The 24610-nt window shown below is 40.7% G+C and overlaps 1 protein-coding gene across 1 annotated transcript in view; it reads left to right on the forward strand.

Annotated features, from left to right (window-relative positions):
- Nucleotides 1-1263: 1263 nt before the first annotated feature.
- LOC119730708 (WSC domain-containing protein 2-like) overlaps nucleotides 1264-24610 on the forward strand; it is a 44542-nt gene continuing 21195 nt past the window's right edge. The window contains exons 1-3 of the mRNA XM_038203712.1: nucleotides 1264-2755; nucleotides 20492-20612; nucleotides 22637-22827. Of these exons, the coding sequence (XP_038059640.1) occupies nucleotides 2305-2755; nucleotides 20492-20612; nucleotides 22637-22827 (763 nt within the window). The 5' untranslated portion in view covers nucleotides 1264-2304. The remainder of the gene's footprint in view (nucleotides 2756-20491; nucleotides 20613-22636; nucleotides 22828-24610) is intronic.

Consider the following 24610-nt stretch of genomic DNA (forward strand, 5'->3'; position numbering starts at 1 on the left):
CTGGACTTCCATCGAGTTTTATGTAATCGCTTTTAGGGGGATCTTTTTTTGGGTAATTAATTTTCACAAACAAATTTAGATTCTTGGTTATTTTTTTTATGAAAATTGCTTTTTTTCGTAACCGTGTTAATTTTCTAATAAAATAATGATTTGTTTTGGGATGGGAAAAGTATGTTTTTGGTGAAATTGCCTTTTTTTCTTCTTATTTTTTCTCTTACTAATGTTGCCGTTTTTATTCGTGTATATTCCAGCAAATGATGTGTTGTTGTAACAGGCCGAGCTAGCTGCTGCTGAGCTCAACAGTTGAGTATTGTAACAGGCCCGTCCAAGGAAAAAGGATTTTCCTCTCAATTTGTTCCATCCTCGACTCGACTTTAAAGGATTATGTGATTATTTTCTTCCCTTTTTACAAACAAATTTACGTTCATTGTATTTCCCTTAAAGCGGGAAATTGTAATAATCAATTGAAATTGCTTTTTTCCCCTCTATTAATCCATTTTCTTACAAATGAATTCTGAACTGTCTTGTTCTTTTTTTCATTTTCATTTTGCATTTTGCTGAGCGAGTCGTTTATTATTTTCGTTATATATGCCTCCGTCCTGGCCACATTCTATACATTACATTCGCTTAAACAGACCAAAGAAATGCTTATTATGTTTGTGCTATGGGTACGTGCGTGCAGGCCAATAAATAGGCCCAAAATTGCATACGCGGGCCGAATGACGATTTGTATAATTTGTTTAGGCTATTAGAGAATTTTATGGGCCGTGAACGTGAGAGTTTGTAAAAAAAAAAGATGGGTGGAAGCCGTGCACAGGGCTGCAAACTCGTATTTCTGTAAATTTTGGATGAAATTGGGTCATAAAAATGCTCTATTTTGCAGAGGAGCGCAGGCATCATTTTTTTTCCTCAAAATTGCGATAGGCCACACGACTGTTTTTAAGGGGTGATCATCTTTGAATGGAATTTTCTCCCAAAAGTCTTCGGATTACCATAAAACAATTTACAGAAAAAGAAAGATGATGAATAAGCTATCATTTGACCTGTGTCCAAAACACCTTGGAGAGTTGTGAGTCATTGTAAATATGTTTCGGAAGTGCGCGTAATTATCGCTGAGGTCTATCGGTCAGAGTCGATTTACTGGTCTGCACCCTTACCCCTATGTCCACCCACACACGTAGTGTCAACTGAGGGCGTGCTTCATTCATTTGTAAGACCTACATTATTCCGAGGTCTCGAGGGAGAGGATAATATACACAGGTCTTGAATATTCGCGGTGGCTTATTAATAACCCGTCTATTATTAATATGAGCATGGCGCTAGAGCGCGCGCTCTGGATGGATATAGTAGCAAGAGCTAGAGCGGAGACTGTATACGGAGCAGGCAGTGATGAATGAACACACATGCTGCGGGCGAGTGAGAGCGATGGTTGCATAGCGGGGATGCAGACCCGTTGTCCGGGCGTGTAATAATACGGACAGCTGATCCAGAAATGTACACACATTTCGGGGCTGCATTTGTACACAATGTCTTTATGCATTTAGTTGACACGTCTTGCGGGCAGAAGAGATTTGCTGTCGGTGACTTCAGATTGTAGACAATCCCGGCCCTGCAGTCCAGGGATGATGTATGTCCGCAGATGCCGGCTAATGAGAATTGTGTGTGTGGATGCATTTTATAGTTTCGCTCCTCCGGTCCCCGTGCTTAGATATCACAGCGTCTTGAAGATGCATGGCACATCTTCCGTCGTACGGAGATGCTAGCCCCGTCCGCGCGTGTTGTGCGAGTGTAGTGATGGATGGCAGTAATGGCCGTGATGTGACAGCCGCTTTATGTGAAAACACCACCAGGGAGAAGTAACAAACTGTGAATCACGGTTTCCTGCATGGCTGTGTGTACAGGAGGTTGCTGATCAGCGGGATCACCACACGGCTGCCTACCGTGTTTCAGCATGATTTGACGGGTAAGCTTAGCGCTATTTCCGCTGCATGCCAGACAGGCGTACTCACGAGGTGTTACTCAATGCATCGATGTAACATCATCCGCAGCGAACTGTAGATAGGCGCATACATACTTGCGTGTGTGTGGACAGACTCGGGATGGTTGGCAGTTAATATGCGGATGTTGTCAGTGTACCATCTTGATGTATGAGATTATACGGTCGGATATTATGCATTTTCAAGACGACCTAACAATTTGTGGGACAGGTCATTTTGTCAGCGCAAACTACATGCGGTGAATTCAATTTACATACTCTACCCTTGTAAAGAAGCGACGGCCGTGTGAACGCCAACTCTCTTGACGATGTGGTCTAAACGTAAACACAGACGAGGGTGGTTATCAACCCTCCTGCCTTGCCGGACTAGGCACAGGGACACGACCCTGTTCAAGCTGACCCTGATTGCCTGCCTGGCGTTCCCGGCCTACATCTTACTCTTCAACCACGTGTCCAACTTGGGGAGCACAGGGGACTCTCAGACCGAGGGTAGACCGGGTGCGGCCAGGGAGTCCGACCGCCAGCACACGGCGCACCTCCACCCACTGAAAACCACCCAACGTGGCTCCTCATCGCTCCGCCACCAGACACGGCTGGAGGCAGCGTTGCCGGCGTTGGCCGCGGGAGACGAACTGATGCGGGGAAGGAACTCCGGGAGGGGTGGAGACTGGGGCCAAGATGGGAGGCGGCCGCTCGGTCAAAGGCCAACAAATAATTCCAATGGACAGCAGAAGATGCAGTTTATAGCTGGAACACGAGGTAGGCATCCACTCGGTTTAACGTCCTTCAAAGTATGATTTTCCAATAAAGGCATCTGAATTTTTTTCTCCCGAATTCTCTCGGGTATAATGACACAAGGAATGAATTTCCTAAATAATGGACAGTCACAATAGTTCCTGATCCCGAAAAAAAATTACAGGGAAGAGGACGGTGAAAAATAATAATGTTCCAGTTTTAGAAGTTATAGGAAAGTCTTAGGATCGGAGGCAAGGACAAACCCGTTCCTCATATGGGCGTGGGTGGGAATCGAACCCGTGCCAATGAGAAGTGGAAGACCCCGAAGGTATTACTGCGCCAACCTGATCCCCCAGCCCCCACCCTCCCCTTGGCAATCCGAAATTAAAAACATGAATATCCACCTTTAGAAACCAGAGAACACGTTGTCAAGATTCCCTCTACAAACCCAAGGCCAATTTCATGTTCCTGCATGCGTTCATCCAATTACCGTGTACACACCGTAGGAGTGAATGGCTCCCTTCAATGTTATGAGATTACCAGGGCACATTTTGCTCAAACATGTCAACGTCAAACCCATCTGCTCACCGTCTCCCGTTCTGTCACTGTTGCATTACATCGCCCGAGTTAAAGTGACATTTGATGTTGTGGTCCAAGTACATGATACGATGGCCTTTCTTCATTAATGCTAGGTTTACACATTCCCGAATCAGTTATGAATGCAACAAGAATAAACCAAGAATTCAAACTGGTTTCCGTATCACCCCGACAATTTTGAACATGTTCAAATTCGTCGGGGCGCTTCCCGATCTTTAACGATCTTTCACCGAACTAACAGAACCATCCCGAGGCATCCAAGAACCACCCCCAATTTGCTCAAGATGTGCCCTTCGTGGCGATTCGGCTTAAAATCGGGAATGTGTAGCATAAGCAGGTGCAGTTTTATGAGGTCTTGGGTATCTTCCTTCACCCTCGGAGACAAATCTCCCTTTAGCATCCCCATCTTGTAACGACCTTAACGTTTTCCAAATGTGCATCATGATATAATTCTTTTGTTACCCTTTAGGGTTTATTGGAAAAACAAACGTTTCCAAGGAGTAACGATTCACTCAATCGGAGTGAAAATCGACCCAGTCCGACTGATACTAGGAACAAAACGATTCAGAACGCAATTCATTCCATCGAATAGATCGAGTTTTGACTCGAGTTTCCATGGTTTCCCATTTGTTCAATCTAACTTAAAATTTGAGTGAATTTTACTGCCAATCGTCTGGTCCTATATCGTCCTTTTTGAAATTTAATTTTTTTTTTTTTTAAATGTATTTGATATATTTTGGACATTAAGTACAATTATAAAAATTGTCGAGGTTAATATAAAAGTTTATAATGCTGTTAAGACAACGGAGTGTTTGACCAGAATGTCTCGAGACTCTCCAAACTTTACCAAAAAACAGTCTCCCAAAATTCCGTCGATTATTGTTTTATTTCTTTTATATTTCCATAATTTAATTCATAAATAGAAGTTGTTGTTCGTGGTTCCGTTATTATTCTCCATGGATTAAATCAAGCAGTCGTAATCTACGCATTATATATGGCATCATATAATGATTAATGCACGTTCCGCTTGTCGAATAATGGCGTTAAATTTGTTTTTGATAATATGACGACTATTCCTGGAAAACGTCATATAAAACCAGTTAGCTATATAGTGTGAACATTATGTTTTCGGTTTGCGTTTAAAAGTAAATCTTGAAACACAAAATAATCTACAAAATGCATTTTCCCATGCAATACTGAATTATCCGGTACAAAATGGGCTTTCTTTTTTATTTAGGCTCAATAGCACTCACATTCGTTATACTGTATTAAAGGGACGTTATTTGATGTCGATGACGTGTAAAGGCGGAAGAGTATTGTTGATGAAATAGGCCTCTAGCAATCGAAAGATTGCTGCCATGGACGAAAACAGCCAAATCGAACTTAAAAGGTGTACAGTTCAGCACAGCATGACATGTATATGGGCAGTCTATGCAGCGTCGGCTTATGAATTGGTGTTCTTGCATTTGTTTTTGTACGGTTACTGCTTCTTTTAACATCGAAGAAAACTGCATTGCCTGAGCGAAGTCGCACATCAGAAATCTCACTAACATATTTCCTAACATCTCAATTCCAATACAGATCGTTTTGCCTGTCTTGCTTATACAACGTGTCAGTGCTCCATTTCGTAAAATAGTTGCCTCCGACGTCATTCGAACCCGTCTATTCTAAACTGTAGGCCTAATCCCCGATAGTCACAACAGATATTAATACGGGCTGAAAATGCGCATATGGAAAGGTGGCATACACTGAGCTCAAATTTCCAAAAAAAAACTGCAACGAAATGCCACCGATGCTGTACATTATAGACAGGATAACACAAATATCAGTGGAAAAACCAAGATGAAAAAAAGATCGTTCGCAAAACCTGCATAAAATTATCTTAGCGTTTCAAGGGAATTCTATTTTCCACTGAAAGGGAAATTGTACGTACATGTTCATAGACCGAAATTCAACCGCTGAGGCTATACATACGAAGCGCATATGCCCAAGGCTTTCCACGTCAATCGAGGATTAACATTTTTCTCCGAAGACACAGCGAACCAGCTGCACTTTTCCTGTCAAAAAAGATATAATCCGTCTCTCTCGCTGCTTGCTAAAACATTAATTGATGATAGACAGTAGCAACAGCCCGTGATGTACACATTGACGTTTTACCAGGGTTTTGTCGTTAAATATTGATAAACAAATGGCAAAGAATTGTTTGAGTGAAAAAGTAAGAGGCTGTCATCCATTGTGATAATGTGTGTGTGTGTGTGTGTGTGTGTGTGTGGGGGGGGGGGTCCTCTTTAGTCTGTGAGATAAAACAAACAAGCAGCCAGACGAACAAACAAAACAGGCCCGCACTCTCAAAACAAACAACCCAACATCCCGCAAAAAGAATACCCTTAATTGCAGCACAACACCAAGCCTACGTAATTTATTCACCTCATTTCCTCTGAAAGCTGTCCCATGGTTTCGGCAAATTTTCACATTTTCATAATGAAGGAATAATATCCACATGTTCGGAATGTATAGTGAGCCGGATTGGATTCTATCGGCTCATAGTCAACAAGCCTTAATTTGAGGGAATGCAGTTCGCTCCAGTAATGACCTTGATGTGTAAACGACAACACGACACTGCTCTGCTGGTAATCAGTATACCTAACGTCAACCCGAAGAAAAATTAATAATATGCAAAACAAATTATTCCAGTTACTGCGTGTCGGTGTCCTTTGGAGCATAGAGACAAAAACAGAAAGAAACTGTTTTCATTAGTAGTATTTTGTTGCCGGTACATAGCAAGGTCACGGCAACGAAGATGGATTACAATTGCGATATATTCAGGCATAATTATGAAATCAATCTCTCCTTGGTGTAGGCCTTGACCTATAGATTGTTGAATATGACTTTTCATGATACGCCATTTTAGGGTTTACCAATGTACAACACAAAGTCACCGGAGTGCAAGTGATACAGAATATAAATTCAGGAGAGGTGCATGTTGCACATATATACTTCACAATTAATTTCTCAAGCCAATTATCATTTGACTCTCATTTTTATTTTCAAACTATACATGTATGCCTACACATGTGGGGTCTACCCGATGTTCCCCAATACATATGTTCCCCAATACCTATGTTTAAATCCTTAGGGTTAGGGTTAGGGTTAGATGGTTAGGGTTATGGTTAGGGTTGGGGAACATAGGTATTGGGGAACATAGGTATGCACCCCTACACGTAATAGACCTCAAAGCGAAATGGCACATTGTTTGATCGTGTACTTTCGTATCGGAGCTTTAGTTTGGTCCAACCTAGGCGGGATTACGTGATTCATTTGCACACCAGTTTTCATCGGTTGCTATGTGTAATTACCATTCGGCACTCCGGCCTCAAGAACCATTGAGTTTCATGAAACTGGGTCTGGGAGCTAGATAAGCCAATGTAAAAAAAAATCCCGGTTGTCCATACCCGCCTATACCAAAGCACACATGTAACCAAACCATGATGGCGGCATTTTGTCTCCTACTTCCCATCTCAGTGAAAATGTACGAAGATATCAACATTAAGGAAACACCCATATAGTAAATTTGTTAAAATTCCCAGCCCCAATCCGCCCATCCCGTCCCATATGTTTGCCTGACACATGAGAAGGCTTTACAACAACCCGCCGTGGAAAAGTCAAACAAGGTCTCGTCAGGCCTCCATTCACCGCGATAATGCCTCCTGCGTTTGGACAAGACAAACAACTTTTGGCAAACAGGCCATTCTGAGGTTTACAAATCTTCAGGGCTCGTTGATAATCAGAAACAAAGTGATGGACAGTCGAACATGCTAAACAGCGAGGCATATATTGACCCCGGCAATATACTACTATATACCGCAAAGCGTCATAAAGGCAGAACGTGGACTTCAAAATAAAACTAATTATATCGAGATGAAAAACTAATATACAAGGTGCAACCATGCATTAAATTCAACGGCAGATCGATATATGGAATAGCGAACCATAGTTACACAAAAGGGAACTCAATAAAATATATTAAATATAAATATAAGCGCCAGCTCTCCGACAACAATTAATTACACGTATGCTGAATAGCAAATTCCATGATACTGAATAAATGACAAACTCATATGAATATCAATCCAATACTGACTGGCTTAAAAAATATAATTTGGGTTTTGGTTTGGTTTGGGTTTATTTGGCACTCACACAAAAAATAGTCTACTACACCCCCCCCCCCAAAGACACAACATTGAAAAAAAAAAAAACCTGGTGCCTGGATGATAGCCCATAAAACCAAAGGCTTATTTCCAATAGGGTCCGACAGGCGCGTCTTTTAAAAACAAAGCAAAAAATGTGTTTCGAAGCGTAGTATATACTTTCTGATCCTCGCAACGACCGCTTATTTTTTTCCCTCAACGCTGGGATGAGATAAGTACCAATTTTTATAGACGTTTGATCTTTAATATCAAGTACATTTTGGGATGAAAACTGTATCTCACTCCCGTCCAGGGAAATGATTTCTAGTTAGTGGCACATCAATCAGTATTCGGCTACACAAAACTTTAGGTGCGTAAAAACACAGATTTACCTTCCTTCATTTACTAGACAAAGACATTATAGGAAAGTCATGTCTAGAAGAGAGACGTCATCATCATGTCATCATGGGTCATATGACGTAATCTTAAATGTGCATTTTCTAAGGCCCTATACTTAAATAATTACAAGTCCGATTGGGTTGAAACTTGGTATGTTCGTAGACAGGGGTGTGTTATATGTTAAAATTGGGATGTTGTTATAATGACGTCATCATGGGCAATGTGACGTCATCTTACGTACATATGCGTTCATCTAGAGAATTGCAACGCTTACCAAGCAGCAAATAAGTCATGGAACTTTGTTCTTGCATTAAATTTATCATTTGCCTGACTGCACATGGACGAAATAAGCATGAACTCATATAAACAAAATTATAGTGCGGAAAAGTCCTATTTTCTGTTCATGGAACAGACATAGCTCTATACATGTAGGCCTAGGGCCTATAGTTAAACTTAAGTTTGCATCCGGTGAAAAAAATCTGCTTGAAATAACCTGAACATTCATTTTTCGATGTGGTCCACGTTTAAAAAATACATATTCTGCTTTTTCTTATCCAGCGATTGTAGTAAAAAGTACACCAAATTTCACACTCCAAACAATGTGTTAAGCACTTAAACACAATCTTGTTATCACTTTGTAAACATCATATATAAAGCTAAACATTTCGTGTCCAAATCCTAATCATCAATGTACATTATATAACCGACATACAGATCCTTGTCATTTGATTGGTGGAGCTCACATCACGTGGCATTCGTTATTGCTCCCATTCATGCCGCAGCTCAAAAAGTATTATCCGCCCATGGGGAATGGGAAATACTATTCAACAGTTAGAATCATGACGCGGTATTTGTGTGCAAATGCATGCTACTGTGCGCGTTCAGCGTTGCGCGTAGCGCGTATTGTTCCAAAGAGCCAGCGCTACAGCGTTGGGTTCAAACATTTTCGTGAAGGGGTGGTTTGGAAGAGAAAAATACATTTTCTTCCAGTTTTGTATTGAAAAAAAAAGTTCAAATATATCAAATGACAAGGATCTATATGTCAGTTATATAAAACAAATATTGAGTGGCTTTAAATTGTGAAATGGGAGGAATATTATCGCTCGGTAAAATCTGGACTTTTCCATTTCACTCGGCTTCGCCTCGTGAAATGGAAAAGTCCAGATTTTACCTTGCGATAATATTCCTCCCATTCCACGCTGAGCCACTCAATATTTGTATACTATCCATCAGTACTTCAAAAATGTTAAGTATTTAAACATTGTTACAAAGTGATAGCAACAAAATGTTTAGAAAAGTATTTAATTGCTAAACACAGTTTTTGCACTGCATTTTTTTCCAAACAAGATTTAAAATTGACAATCGGTATTTACTGAATTTTAATTATCAGCACTATCTTAAGGTCCCGAGAAGTCACACAATTCAGTTCATCAGTCCAATAGAGTAAGACAGTCCGAAGGAACAAAATATTTCGAAATTGACTTCGGTTTACCGTCGCAGAGGTGTCATTCACACCCATCGAGAATTGTGTTCCCACTTCTTCATTTTTGTACACCATCTCCCAGAAGGCAAGCTGTCCTGCCATTTCAGAAACAGAAGCTCATTTTCAGGAAGTGGTCATCACAGGAACAGCACCCCCCCCCCCTAATTGCGCTGTTTGACGACACCTTAAAGGTGCTGTCACGTCACCTGACACTCCAGCTTGGCTCCGGGCCCATTTTGCGGAGATGCTGAGCACAGAAATGTTTGCTTAGCAAAAACAGGCTACCAGCCAAAATGCCATTCAATGTTCATTGCCTTTAGCAGGTTCCTGACTGATTTTTGCTTACCACAAACCACAATTGCTGGGCAATATAATCCGCTCAGCACTTTAATGAAATTTGGTATTTGTTTGGCAGTAAATTTGCTTACCGAAATAAGAAATGTAAGGAGTAAGGATATTTGAAGTATTAGCAAGAAAATCTGGCTGACGTTTATGGTTACATCCCTTAACTATAACGATTAATGTGCTTACAGGATTATCACAGGATCCGTGGTATATAAGCGAAGTCATGAAATTGGTACCTACAATACCGAAACGCTTACGGCTTGTTCACTGCGTGGTAATATAGCTTGAATCACATTTTGATTTTACATTCGCACACAATCATGTGACCCTCAAACTATATTTCGTGTTACATGCTATTTAAACTTTCCTTAGGTGAAGAACCGCCCTGTTGAATATCACGTGATACTGACCGAAACGTTGATTGTATAGGCCTATACATCAGAACCACAATTCACTTTTACAGTTTGTATAATCTTCTTTCATCCAAATACAACACAAGTAATTAAAACAAATGTTAAAAACTAAACACAAGAGCCTTACACTCGCATGGAAATAAAAGAAAGCACAAGAAAAAGCAAATTATAGATAAAAGGAATGGACCAAAAGCGCCAAATAAAACCAATACCCTATTTGAAAGATCCACAAGGAAGGAGATTCGACTACAGGGGGAGTAAAAATAAAAAACGAAACCCCCCAAAAGTTCAGTGTTCTTTCAGCAAAACGAAAACAAATCACATAGGGATGTGTGTGAATTGTGTTTGTTTTGCTGAAAGAACGCACACCTTTTTTGTGATCCGTGGACAGAACCTTAAAACGCTGGTTGTGTAAAGTACATAAGTGATTTGAATGATTCTTGTACTAAAAGAAAGCTTATGAATTAGGCTTTTATATCCAAGATTTCTAAAACAATAGTCCTGACATTTGGGTTTCGTTTTTTTTACTCACCCTGTATTTGGAGTTTAATTTTCTTCAAATCTTTTAAGGCCTTTCTTCAATCATGAAACCCCTTTCCTTTTTTATGGAGCTGATAAGCTTCCTTTGTAAATGTGTTTCCCGAACCAAATGGTACATATTTGCAAACCATGCCAATACGGGCATCATAGATTTGTGTATTCCACATAGCTGGAAGAACTTTTTTTAATGTTTTGGTTTGTTTTATTCCTGTTTTTTTTCCCCCAACGTTTCTCTTTGCTCAGATCAGACAAAATGTGTGTGCTTTCGGCAGGCCCCGGCGCCACAACAGAGTCTAATTGAAGCCTATAGGGATGCTTGCATTCCTGTTCTTGGATGCATGGATAAACAGCAACTCGAGGGATGAATACAATTTGAAAAACTGATTTGTTTGGTCAAGCCTGTAGCCAGGATCTGTAGGTGGAATTCTAAGAACATGTATGCATTAAATTGTAAATGCTGTAAACAGGAGACTTCAGGGGTTTATAAATTTGTTTTGACGAGTCGGGAGTTGTTTGACGATAACGACTGCTGACGTATATACTCGCGTTAAAATATCCAACAATTTGTTTCAATTTTGAGAGTGCCTTGGAAGAGTACTCCACCGAAATATCGGAAGGAATTTGGCATGCTTGTAAAACTGACGAACTCTATAAGAAACATTGTGGCTAAGCGCTGAGTTCCTTAAGTTGCTTAGAAAAAAAATTCTTGGATGAATTTCTGAATCAATATCGGTAATGAGTTTACAGTGTTCACAAAAACAGGCATGACCAGCGTGATCATCAGGCATAGTTGTACAACCTAGGTTTCTTGTATCCCCCCCCAAATCATAGAAACCATGCACAGACCGCCTAAAACAGCTAGAGGAGGTCGATTTCGATCATTAATTTGGAGCCCTGAAACTAGATATATCAACATATCTATCCATGAATCTGATGTATAGGCCCACTGTCTGACAGACATTCATGATATACAGTATCATCCAAGACAATATACGGATATAATCATTGACTACGGACACAATTTGCCTCGTTACCGATCTCATTAGTTTGCCGCAGAAGGTCGATTGTGTCCACCGCTGTAGCCTCATTAATAAAACACCGTGATGTTTTACGCGGGCGCGCGCCGCTATACTAATTAAAGGATTCAAATTATTCATCCAACACCTGACGTACAATTAGAGAGGCTGCGTTGATGAGACCGCCGAAATTCGATCCGGGAGTCTATTATTTAAGCCGACAAAGCAAAATAAATTAAGTAATAATGCAGAGTAGTTAACGATTCAGTGGCTAATGTGAATAAAGAAAAACGTTACAAACACATCTTCGTCGGGTGTACTAGTAGTAGTGTGCCGTTTAATAACAGGCTCGATCGGAAAATATCTCGGAAGCTGCGGGCCAACGAATTCGTGTTCATGCATGCATCACGTGATTGTGCCATTTTTTTTTCTGGAAGATGTAGTGTTTTGAGTAAAATAATCAGGTTTTTGACCCAATGACCCCATGGTGAGCTTTGACCCAAGTTTGGTCATGTGACATGTTGGGGCTGGGCTACTGATACTTTTGACAAAGTTTGGTTGAAATCGAAAAAAAATATGCAGGAGCAATATACAATGTCAACGTTTGTTACTAACTAAATAACTATAACTAACTAACTAACTAACTAACGACTAGTGAATAAAGTCTATTGAACCATTCGGCGGCACGGGCTCTTTGTATACGGTTGAGTTGATAGAAAAGATGCAACTTGAATTGATCCTGATTAACGATCTTACAGCAACCTGTAGTATTTTGATAAATATAGCTCTCCGAGTAAGACCCAAGAAAGTCTTTGTTAATATGAACGCTTGGTGTTCCAATGACGTTATCGTGCCAAGGGCATAACATGATCACCAGCTGCATTCCCCACCTGGTATATGGGATCATTTGAATTATTGAATTGCGTCCAACAACTCTGCACGTATAGAGCTTCTGGATAATATACTGAACTAAATAAATCAGTTATTAGATTCTTCCATTAGGTATATCCTCTTATTTGACGTTGTCAAATGAATCATTTTTCAAAGTTGCATCGCGACAATCAGATCGTCCATTATACTGATCAAGAGGAACGGGTAATGTTAGTAAGCAATGTAACGAACGGTTCACAGATAACACGTGCATGTTGAAGTTGTACGTAACCAAAGGCCGGTTTCAAATCCATCGCTTGTTAGCGAAGTATAATCAGTCGGAATCTCCCAGGGTCTGCTTCTGAGACCGGGGTACCGGGGTCGAGGAAGACCCTGGGAACGAGGTCGGTCATTATCGGACATCTGCTTCTCCTTACACGCCGTCCAATGCTATTGCCTGCCTTGCAAATTTCCAGCGTTTCTGTTGCATATTCGATCCGTTTTGCTGGCAAATTTAATAAGTGGTTTTATTTTTTTTGGTTATGAGTTGTTTTCGAATGAATGATTTGCATCGTAATCTTTCTTGCATGCATGGTCAAGGTTAATATACCGGCTTTCTGAAATTACTAATACTGGATCGACAATACAATTCATTTCAACTGAAAGGTAATAATATGCAACATTTGTAAAAATCGAAAAACTAAACTACCAGATTATTATGAAACAGCTTACTTGACTGTAGGCGAATGATTAGCTCCAGCACCCTGTGAAATCATGGCACCTGGTGTACTGTCATTTTCAAGAAAATTTGAATTTTTGTACCATTTCATATGATGGTCGGCCGACCACCGTGGGAAACAAAACTGATTCTTTTTTCTCCAAATACTGCCCCCAATTTACCCAATTTAGTTAGTCCACATTTTGTTTGCAATCGGTTACACATCCGTGAAGGGGTGGAAACCAGCTAGTCTGATTCCCTGACCTGACAATTCTCCGACGTCTACGAATAGTTTCGTCTGAAGTGTAACAACATTTGCTATAAAATACTACCACCCCCCCCCCAAATCCATCCATTTCTGAAAAATTACAGCAAAAGCAAAAGGTGTTGGAATTGTATATTACCATTAAAAGTGCTTTTTTTAGCAGCAACATAAATTTGATGTATGCTGAATTGAAGCGGTGCATGCGGAGCGTTTTCGGATATAATGTACCCTTGAAAACAACACCTATAATATTATGCGATCTTTACAAATATTAGGTTCAAACTGTGTGAAGCGAAAGTGTACATAATTGTAGTGTGCCACAGGGTGGTCATATAAACCACGCAAATCGCAGTCATAAGTGAATAAATGGTAAATGCTTTTAGGTCGAAATTTGATGCACTGCAGTTGTATTTCCGAGTTGAAAGATTATTCCATAATTCCCTGCCAGGCATATGTATTCCATCTTGAAACTCTTTGTTTGGATCATGTCAGATTGTATATAAACCTTGTCTAATGGATGTTTGTCTTCATTGCAGCTGATGAAGCAGTTCTGGCTTTGAACGCTGATGCAAACTTGCAAACCTTTCAAAGTTTGGGTCTTTTAAGCGCTATTCCATGTGTAGGCCTATTTGACTAACACAGCTGCCCACCGTTTGATCATTGAACCACAAAAATATCACTTTTTAGACCACAAAAGACTGATTCCTGCTGTGCTGCCCGCCTCGCACAATAAACCTTGATCAAGCTTCCACCATTTAAGTCATGTTCCTTGTATCCAATAACAGTACTGAATGATAATGTTTTTGTGAAAAAAAGGAACCAGACTATGTTTTCTAGCCTCGCTTTGGTAACGTTGATTTGAATGAGAACAAATCAAGATGGCCGCAACATGATAATGGTCTATTGCCCCATTACCACTCGTTTTTTGGTCGTCACTTTCAGCAATTGTTATAACCTAGATTAGTGCCCTATCTATTTTGATCATGTCCGTTCGTTTGTCTGCTCTGTGATGGGAAGGTTGAGAGATAACATACGCTCTCGATCGAGTAAACAGTGATAAACAAAACAAATTCGAAACTAAAGGCTGTGAGGGATATGCACGGGTCACGAATGTGTTCTGTGCGCATTGTATTATGAACTCAGACCAAAAGAGTTAAAGAGAATGTATATCATTGGCTTTTGCTGTAATTTTCAGAAATGAACTATTTGAGGGGTTAGTATAATAGATGAAATATTGTTACACTGACATGTTGGAAATTTTGTTTTCGAAAATGCTGGAAAAACCAAGAAAAACAAAAATGTTCAAGTAGTCTGGTTCCCTGACTCCACTGAAAATGAAATGGATCAATTTACAGATGCCGGAAAATTGTACGGTAAGGGAACCAGTCTAGCTGACCTCCACCCATTCATGAACATGAATCCAATAGCAAACAAAATTTGGACTGAAGAAAATGGTAAATTTGGAGCAGTAGTGAAAAATAATTAGGTTTTTCCTACGGTGGTCGGCCGACCACCGCTGGAAATGTATACAAAAATAAAATGTTCTTGAAAATGACTTCACACCAAATGCCATAATTTTACAGGATGCTTTAGACTGTCATTTACCAACATCCTGTAAGGTATTTCGTAAAAACTTGGTCGTTTTATTTTTCGATGTTTGCAAATGTTGTATTTTCCCTTTAATTGAAGAACAATGATAAGGTTAGGGATAAACAAAATGAGTCATATCAAAAGGAAAATCGCAAGTACTCAGTGTAGGCCTTATGACATCAAACATACTCGTACGTGTATTCTGCGTCCAAATTGAAGTTCGTTAATTTCAGATTCAACAAGGCACAATACAAACACACGAAAGCATAGCAACATGAGATATCAGGCAATAAGCCGGAGCTTGTATACTGGATCTTCCTTTGTGTGTGTTTGTATGGGTCATTCTATAAATTTGGGGTCCCAGCACTTTCTTCTTGTCCCTGTTACATCTGACATCTATGATTTTATAATTCTGATGCACTCCTTAATGCAGTCGTCCTCCGAGAGTGATCATGAGAAGCAAACTACCTACCCAACGGTCGAAAAAAAAATTTGAAGTCATTCTTAATGATACTTGAAGGCGCATTACAAAGTACCGAGGTAACATGGACAGAAAAAATGTCACACTTCGGAGCCTACATTTATATATAGAATGAGCAAAGGAGCAGACGCCTGACAAGCGTACAGCCTCAAAACCACAAGATTTTGGCCGAATTTCAAATGGCTTCGACTGACCGAGATCCTCTGCTCTCCTAAGTGATGCATAATAAAACAAATACTAAAAGGTCCCGAATATCATACAGTGGATCACATCGCTGGCTGCTAGTTTGAAAAATTCGTCTTCACCCGTTAACTTTTCTCGCTAATTGCTCCATCAACGTCTCGATATCGTGGCCTTTTCTTCCCCTTTCCTCCCTTATCAAGCCTAATCTCAACAATTCACACATCTCCGATCTAATTACAACCCCCACCTCTTCCCTGTCATGGGAAGGTGGTTTTTCTTATTCGATTAACAAACCCAGGCGATGTTCCCGTATATGATAATTTAGGAACCTGCCTCTCCGTAAAGTGCTTTAATTCTTCCCCAGCAAGAAGACGGAAGAAGAAGAAGAAGAAGAAAAATCGATGGGTTGATAATTTTCCGGGCTTGATGCGAGGTGTCGCGCAGGCCTGTGCCCGCAGGTGCCCAGGATGTGGAGCCGTGAAGAATGTTTTCAGAGCCGGAGCTGAGCTCGAGGAAAAACACGCTCCAGCTCCATCCAACAGTATAGCTGACGAACGTACGGCACCCGGCAATGTCACGCTAATAAGGTTTATTCAAAGCGAATTTTCCTTCTCAATTACCTACAGAATCTGAAATTCTTTTCACGATTCCTCGTGACAAATACATGAAGCCTGTAAAAATAGAATGCCATGATTATTTCCCAGTACATCCAAAAGTGAATGCAGATCCTTTGCCAATGTAAAAGCAAAATTAACAACCTTTTCCGACTATATATATATATCGAATTTCACTATTTTTTGTATTTCTTAAAAAACCCAAGATATAATATGTTACTCACCCTTAATCTGCTCATATAATTCGAGTGACAATCATTAAGTTTATATAGACCATTATCATGTTGCGGCCATCGTGTTTTTTTTCCCATTCAAATCAACGTAAACAAAACGAGGCTGGAAGGAAAAATAGTCTGGTTCCTTCTTGCGCAAAAAACATTATCATTCAGTACTGTTATTGGATACAGGTAACATGACTGAAATGGTGGCAGCATGATAAAGGCCTATGGCTCACCACCAGCTATGTATATGCATGGAGGAAGAATATGCACAGCAGGATAGTGTCTATATTTACACTCAACATTTTTCATCAGACAAAAGGCCTTGGAGGAGGCATATAATGCTTCCCTTCATGCAGTGCAGCCTTCATTTCTATATTTGCTTATTATTGTTTGCGGGGTCCTGCCGTTTCGGGCCATTAAGATAATGCGTTCGCGCGTAGTAATCAACGCTGAACATTTTCTGTGTAATTATTGCGGGCTCCTGGCCCTGAGTGTGCACGAAGCGTGCCGCTCTTGCAGCGATGGGAACCAGCGAAGCGTGAAATACACAGCCATATCGATCACTCGCTACCGGAGTAATTATTGAAAGTAATTCCCGAAGTTTTACGCTCGGACGAATACGGATATATAAACGGGTAATGCGGTCCCCGCTTGGACCCGTCATCAGATCCTAATTAATCCTTTTCTTCCATGCGATCTGCGCCCAGCAAGGCCCCAGCTCAATCAAATCGCATTCGTTTGAAGTCGTCTTGTGCGCATGCGCGTTGCCAATACCCTTGACGGTGCAAAAAAAAAGTGACCAATTCCTGGCGCCATCCATTAACGTGTAAGCCTACTGCAGACAGCTCTTGTGAATACTGCAGGAAGTCGTAAATATTTTAGCGCAAGGGGACATGGCATTGACAGGCTTCCCCAAATATTTGTTTTATTAGAGACAGTTCTCTGGGCACATCCATTATTTTATCGTTATTTATCTTGATTAAAGTCTGGTCTGGCTGACGAATCATTTGAAGACAAGTACGAGGTCACTGTTGCTTGTAGCATGTAGGGCGCCATCTGTTGATTTCAAGCTTGATTTGAAACTCGTGTGGTATAAAGCCTGGTATAAAGGTAGATAAGATAATCAGATACCTTTTTCCAAGGCAGCTTTATGTTGGTATGGTTCCTCTTTTTCAAAAGAACAAACTGAGAAAAAAAAACTGATGCAAGGGATTCAGTAGAGGGCGTTTGCAAACATGACGTCATTCGTGTGCAACGCATCAAGTGACCGATCTTGGCAAATTCTTGGTCGAGTGCCACATACGCATTAAGTTACCAATAGCTTTATTTTATTACTTCACCATTGAAGCTTGAATATGACGGAGCAAATTTCTGATTTTGCCAAATCGATAAGGATCCGAGTAGGTCGGCGACATTTCGTCTGGTTATTTCTCCCGTCGGAAATCCACTCGAGGAAGATACCATCATATGACACACCCCGGCGATCAGTGATTCCATCATAATACGCTTTATTATGTTTGAACTGCGTCAGTTGACGAGTAGATTGCAGATTAAAAGTCGGGAGTAAAGTACAAGTACATCTACTCACCGAAGTATTGGTTAACTTTAGACAGTTTTTTTGCCCACGAAGAAATAAACTCGCACTTGTCAAGACTTGTCAATGAAAGTTCTGTACTTATTTTCGGTGCTTAACGAATGTAGATGAATTTACATCTTGTTTAATATAATAGTTCGGATAGTTTTGTTTGATACCAAACCTTTCACATCCTTCGTTAAGAAGAACATGGAAAACAACCGTTCAACGGGATTTGTGTCTCTGAGTCCCGTACTATGCGTACCTCCCTGTACAGCCGAAAAAAATCGCTATAAATCTACGACTCCATGTGGTTTAGTGACATAACAGTGTTTGGCAGCCGCGTTTGTAGTCGGACATCGTACATGTAGAACGTACAGCACTTTGACAATGACTTAAGGCACAGATGATGCATAAGCCTTTTAATAGCAGCCACTTCCTCATAAATGCATCTGATGAGATAGCTAATGCGACGAAAGCTTGGGTTTTTGCCTTTTGCTAGTCATTTTAGTGCCATACGCGTATATTCTACCTGTGGTTTATTGGGCAGAACAGTTTTCATGTGACCAATGTTTACCCGGAACCTTGAAAATAATCCTGCTTGCAGTCATTTTTTCCTCCTGCATTGAAGGAGTGGTACAAAATTGACCAAAGAAGCTGAAAATGTGAAACACACATCATTCTTCGTTGGTTGTGAACATCATATTACCAACGTTTCCCTCTATATACACTTTTTTGCCTCTTCTGATATGTCCCAAGAGGCTTTGATAACCCAGTTTTCATCAAGATAAACGGCACATTTTTTTTCCCTTCAGAATACGGGCCTGTGAAATAATGAGAGCAAGCACAGAGCAGCATTCGTGGATTCGACACTCGCGCTTAAATAATTCTTTAACTCTTACCTATGCAGACAGAAAACTATTACTTATTTAAGGCATTTTTTTTATTCATTCCACAGTTCCGAATTACCGATGACCCGGTTAAGATGCAGCTGCTGGAAGATAGATAAATAAATAAACTCACATCAAATATTTAAAGCTTCTACCATCAATTGAAATATAAACATGCATTGCAAATATCTCATTTATTTTGTACGTCAAAAACCCTCTAACGATACGGCCCACGGTCATATTGAATTGCTTTTAGTACCCAGGAGACAAAGTGAAGGTTTTTAAATTTGCCTATAATGCATTATTGCAAGTTGTGTCTTTACTAGTCTTTATGTCTCAATTATACGTGCACTTGTGCCTAATTGAAAGAGCCAATACTATTAGACGACGACCTTCGTCTCTTCATTTCAAATTAGCCACTATTGAGTCTCGTCACGTCAATGAGCACACTATGTGACACCAATCTGTTTGGTTCCTTGGAGGCACAATGGAGATCCCCGTGAGAATGCTGGGAATGTCAAGGGCGCCAATCTACTTCATTGTCATTATAGCCGCGTGGTAGTTCGTGGCGTTTCAATCGTCTCAGCGAAAATGTAAATTTGGACATGAAATCTTCTCATTTGAGGTTGAGAATTCAGTGCCAATATTTTAATTTTTAGGTTACAGAACATTTGAAAAAAAAAAGTTTCAACACCAGTGATGTTGGCGAGTCATCAACATTAATGACCACCACACGTCCATCCTAGTCCATCACAAGTCCATTACAAGTCCATCACAAGACCATCACAAGTCCATCACATGTCCATCACATGTCCATTACAAGTCCATCACAAGACCATCACAAGTCCATCACATGTCCATCACATGTCCATCACTAGTCCATCACAAGTCCTTCACCAGTCCATCACCAGTCCATCACTAGTCCATCACAAGTCCATTACAAGTCCATTACAAGTCCATCACTAGTCCATCACAAGTCCATCACAAGTCCATCACAAGTCCATCACAAGTCCATCACAAATCCATCACAAGACCAACACAAGTCCATCACAAGTCTTCCAGTCGAGTAACAAACTATTAAAAAGAACTATAACAAAGGCATTGTTCCTTTCTTGTTGCTCATCCGTTTCTTGCGATCGGACATGTGATTTATTTTTGACCGTACTTGTGACAGATTTGTGATGGATTCGACTACGACATCCAAATGGATATAAACTTGCCTGACTAGCTACTAATAATCTGCACTTTCCGGCACAGACTTCGACGGATTTAAACTTAGTTGATCCCTTCTGATCACTACATTAATCTCGCTCACGGTATACGAAATATCTAACATTAATTTTGTCAATTTCCTTTTTTCCCTTTTTTTTCACAGTGTTATATTTGGGTTGTTACCAAGACGAAACACAGCGAACGCAGAGGGTTCTTCGGGAAGGCTTCATTGCGGACGTACGACGAATGACACTGGCAATGTGTATACGACACTGTAACAAAAGGTACGGTGTTAGTCCAATCGTCTGGTGCTGGGTGTATAGAGGTGTTGTTATAATCAGTTTAAAGGCAGGACCATTTGCTTTTCATGTATTTTGTTCTTTTCCAATAGTAACACCACTCAAAATCCGAAAAAAGTTAAAAACCTATTTTTTGGTTGAACTTTCAGCTCATTGCACTTTTAGAGAAAACAGTTCCGTGAACAACTTGACCTTTTGATCACGAAACACGATTTCGCCAAAAGCACTCCTAATTCGTTCCAAAAATCAGTCAATTGACTGATCGTTGGAAATTGTCTACGTTTCCTGAGTTCAGATGACACCAAGCCAGACAAAATAATTTCAAGGGGTGTTTAGTACCAGTATACGATAATACCAGTAAGATTTTTATAATCATTTTTTTTTAGGTAGCTTTGAAAATAAATGCGAACGATCCTGTATGCCTTTAAGTAACCATTATACATGAAGATTTGCCGCAATAAAGCCGTATAGTAAAGTGTGGTCATCCTGGCAAAACAAAGAAACAGTCCACAGACATTTTAAGATTACCATTCAATTACAAATATCTTAACAGCCAACAGTTAACTTAATACCTCTCTCTCTCTCTTTCAAATAGCCAGGGCTAATATTATGTTCACCGTTATTGGCAAAATCTGTTTCACACCACTGATAACGCTGCCTATAACATACAACACGTTGCTCGATGTTTGTTACCAAAAGAAAAGTCTATACATTGTATAAGGCAAACGCGACTGTAAATGGTCTGGTTCCCTGACCCCATTGTCCTTCAGATTTTACACATTGGGACAGATTGCTATAGCAGTGAGTCTTCCATACATCAAGAGGCATCCCTCCTGATGTATGCAAATGATATGCATGACGTGTACGGGTCTGAATCCCGTCTCCTGAATTGAAAATCACAACGGTAATGTTTGCCATCGACCAACAGGCCGCGCCACGAATGTACAATTTCGGAGGTGATGAGCTTCCATTTTTGTTGAATCTAAAGTGTCTCTGGCAAATATCAATAAAGAGAGAGAAATTACTGTTCAGTATTTAAAACCTATGCAGTTGAAATGCTTGAAAGTTACCTTAATTCATGGAGACACTGATGATTTTGAGTCATTTTTGTGGTAAGACACGCGTGAGTTTTTTGATAATCGTGTGTTCAATCACCATCCATTCACAGAGCCAAACAGCGATATGAAAATAAACAATTACGATACGCGCACGCACAGGTGATCCAGTCAAAGGGCTTTAAATGGGAGCTAGTTACCGGTCCCCATGTTTTTAGGAGGGGGGTTGGGGGAACATTCTAGACTGGAAAGCAAGAGGAATTCGGCACTGAAAGAAACATTCATAACGTACATTTTGCTTTCATATCAACAGAATCAGTTTTTAACAGAATGCAATTCATGGAAGCCTTATCATTTAATCACGTTGTTGAAAGTGAAAAAAGACAAGTGTTGCTATGGTTACGGGAAACCATCTCCATCGCGTGCCCGGAGAGCACGACCTATTTGCTATGTAGACAAAGCACCGCGCGTGCTGTAGATCGGTCGATAGAGGTCCATGTATAAGCCATGAGGTCCGGACAACCCAGGGCTTGTATACCTGCATTATTAAACTCCCGTGAGATCTCGCGAGCGCCCGGTACCTGCCCACATGAATTAATCAGTGTTCCGTGTCTCGCTATGATGTACGGTGTGGTGTGAAATTCGGACTCCATTATGAAATGATTCAAAGACCGTACTGCGCATGGCTCAATGCATGGATGTTCTGAGAGTCCGAATTCTTCATAGATTCAAATTTCATATGACTTGATACCATGAAAACATAAGGTTTTGTTGAACTAATTTAACAAGAAGATGGATTGGCCGAAAATCCAGTCCAATCCTGTCCTTTTTTTTCTCGGGGTGTGCCATTCAGTAACTGTTGTTGATAAACCAAACTTTCATAGGCCTATGGGCCCAATATAAAAATGCCAATAACTATATTTATCAAATCACCTTCTGTTCTTTACGTTCTAGGGGCAGTTATTATGCCGGTTTAGAGTTCCATAGTGAGTGCTACTGCGGCAGACGAATCTACCACAGTAAACCAGCCAACCAGAGCCTATGCAATGCCACCTGCGCGGGCAACTCATCCGAGACGTGTGGGGGCGCCCCGTATCTGTCCATCTACCAACTGCTTTCAGACGATGAACGCGGTAGTGACCCAGGTATGTGGGAATCCAATTTGTTTAATTGCATGCTAATGCACAATGCCAACTCTTGATCGCGTTCGGAATGTCCGTGGGATTTCAATTTATTCTTGACTTTCGTCAGCCTGTTCCATCGTGTCTGTATCTGATTCTGACCAAGGCAGAACCGAACGTAATGGGTCGGACGTAATCGGCTGTCAGATGTAATGGGTCGGACAAAATCAGTTATGCCTCTCGGTCAAAATTTACTGACAAACTTGATCATTGAACAAACCGACGTATTTAATAGCGGTGAACAGACGTGTCAAAAAGGCTTGTTTTACACGACTACGACTATTTACTGTGGCGCACCAGTGTAGCTGTGATAACGTTTTTGATCTGACTGGCTGGTATCCTTGTTCTGTAATGGTAGGCTTATACGCGGCCGGCAATCAGCTAAAAGCTTATAAGTAAAGTTGAGTACAGTGTAGCCGTTCCCGAGCCAAAATGGCAGGATGGCATTAATCTCCAGTTACCTATAGGCATGAACGGACCGAGTATATTTCTATTTCCTGGATGGAAGGCCGGTCCGTCACTGAGGTTACTCCCGTGCTAATGTCGGTACCAAGTTATACTCCTACGTAGAGATAGACAGGTTGGGTGAAGTGGCTTGCCCAAGGACACAAACATGTGGGAAGCGGTGGGATTCGAACCCCTGATAATGAGTCAAAAACACTATCCACTAAAGGCCACATTCCCCTGATGTAATGTCTAGGTCTTCGACCATTATACCCGGAACATGCTAACATCAATAGACGGAGCCGTAGCTCTTAACTCGTGGTTCGGACAGGCCTTGGTCTATCCACCAGGGTTTTATATTCTTCCGTAGTTCTTTGTGCATGTCTCTGTAAATCCAACATTAAGTATTGTTCATTGTATAAATACAGAACATTTATGCTCTAAAGATTACCCCAAACTGCTGATTCCGCATGCGACGAAGAGCCATCCCCAGGGTTGGTTATGCCATACAGCATTCTGAATTCTAAAAATAAAATTTCTAGCGATGCATGTAAAATAAAAAAAAAAACCTTTTTAATAATCTTTTGATCAGGAAAGATGCTATCTGCGTTTAGTCAATTAAGTCGAGGAAGCAATTCATCCGGTCCCATCGAAGATGTCATTCTGTATGCGTGCAAGGCTCGCTAAATCAACGAATTCGATGGGACAGATAATAACGACCGAACGATGCGACTTCTAGAAGCGAGAGGGCAAGAGGGCAATGGCCGGGGCGAAGCGCAGACAAGAGGGTGGTCGCTGGCGAGGTTCTCGGAGACATTTCTCCTTCTCAAGGGACTGAACCTTCTGTTCTCGCAAATTGTCGGTTGAATCTAAATGTCAATCTTTCTTCAATCATTTGGAAAATTTGTCGTGATTTCGTATGCATGCCACTTTCGTGGTAAAAGTTAGCAGGTGATTGACTAAAATCTTCTATATTTCTAAAAATTGGCGTTTAATGTCACTTTTCTTCTCGGGAATATCAAGGAAAGGTTGGGAAAGGGAACCGAAAAAAAACCAATTGGCCAATTTTTTTTAAAACCACGCTTCACTGATAGCTGTCTAGCGCTCTCCCCAAGAAAATTTGCTAACGACAGTTCGTCCGCGGACTGGGCCCTGTGTGTAAAGGATTTGTCTTTCTTTTCATTGAGTGGTAAAGCTGGAATGGACTAGTCTGGCGTATGAAAGGCTTCGCGGACCTTTGTATCTGTGTACATGTATGGCTTTATGATGGCGGACGGACACACAAAGGGAGAACAAAAGATCC

Source organism: Patiria miniata, unplaced genomic scaffold (assembly GCF_015706575.1).
Source record: "Patiria miniata isolate m_02_andy unplaced genomic scaffold, ASM1570657v1 HiC_scaffold_22, whole genome shotgun sequence".
Lineage (NCBI taxonomy): Eukaryota > Metazoa > Echinodermata > Asteroidea > Valvatida > Asterinidae > Patiria > Patiria miniata.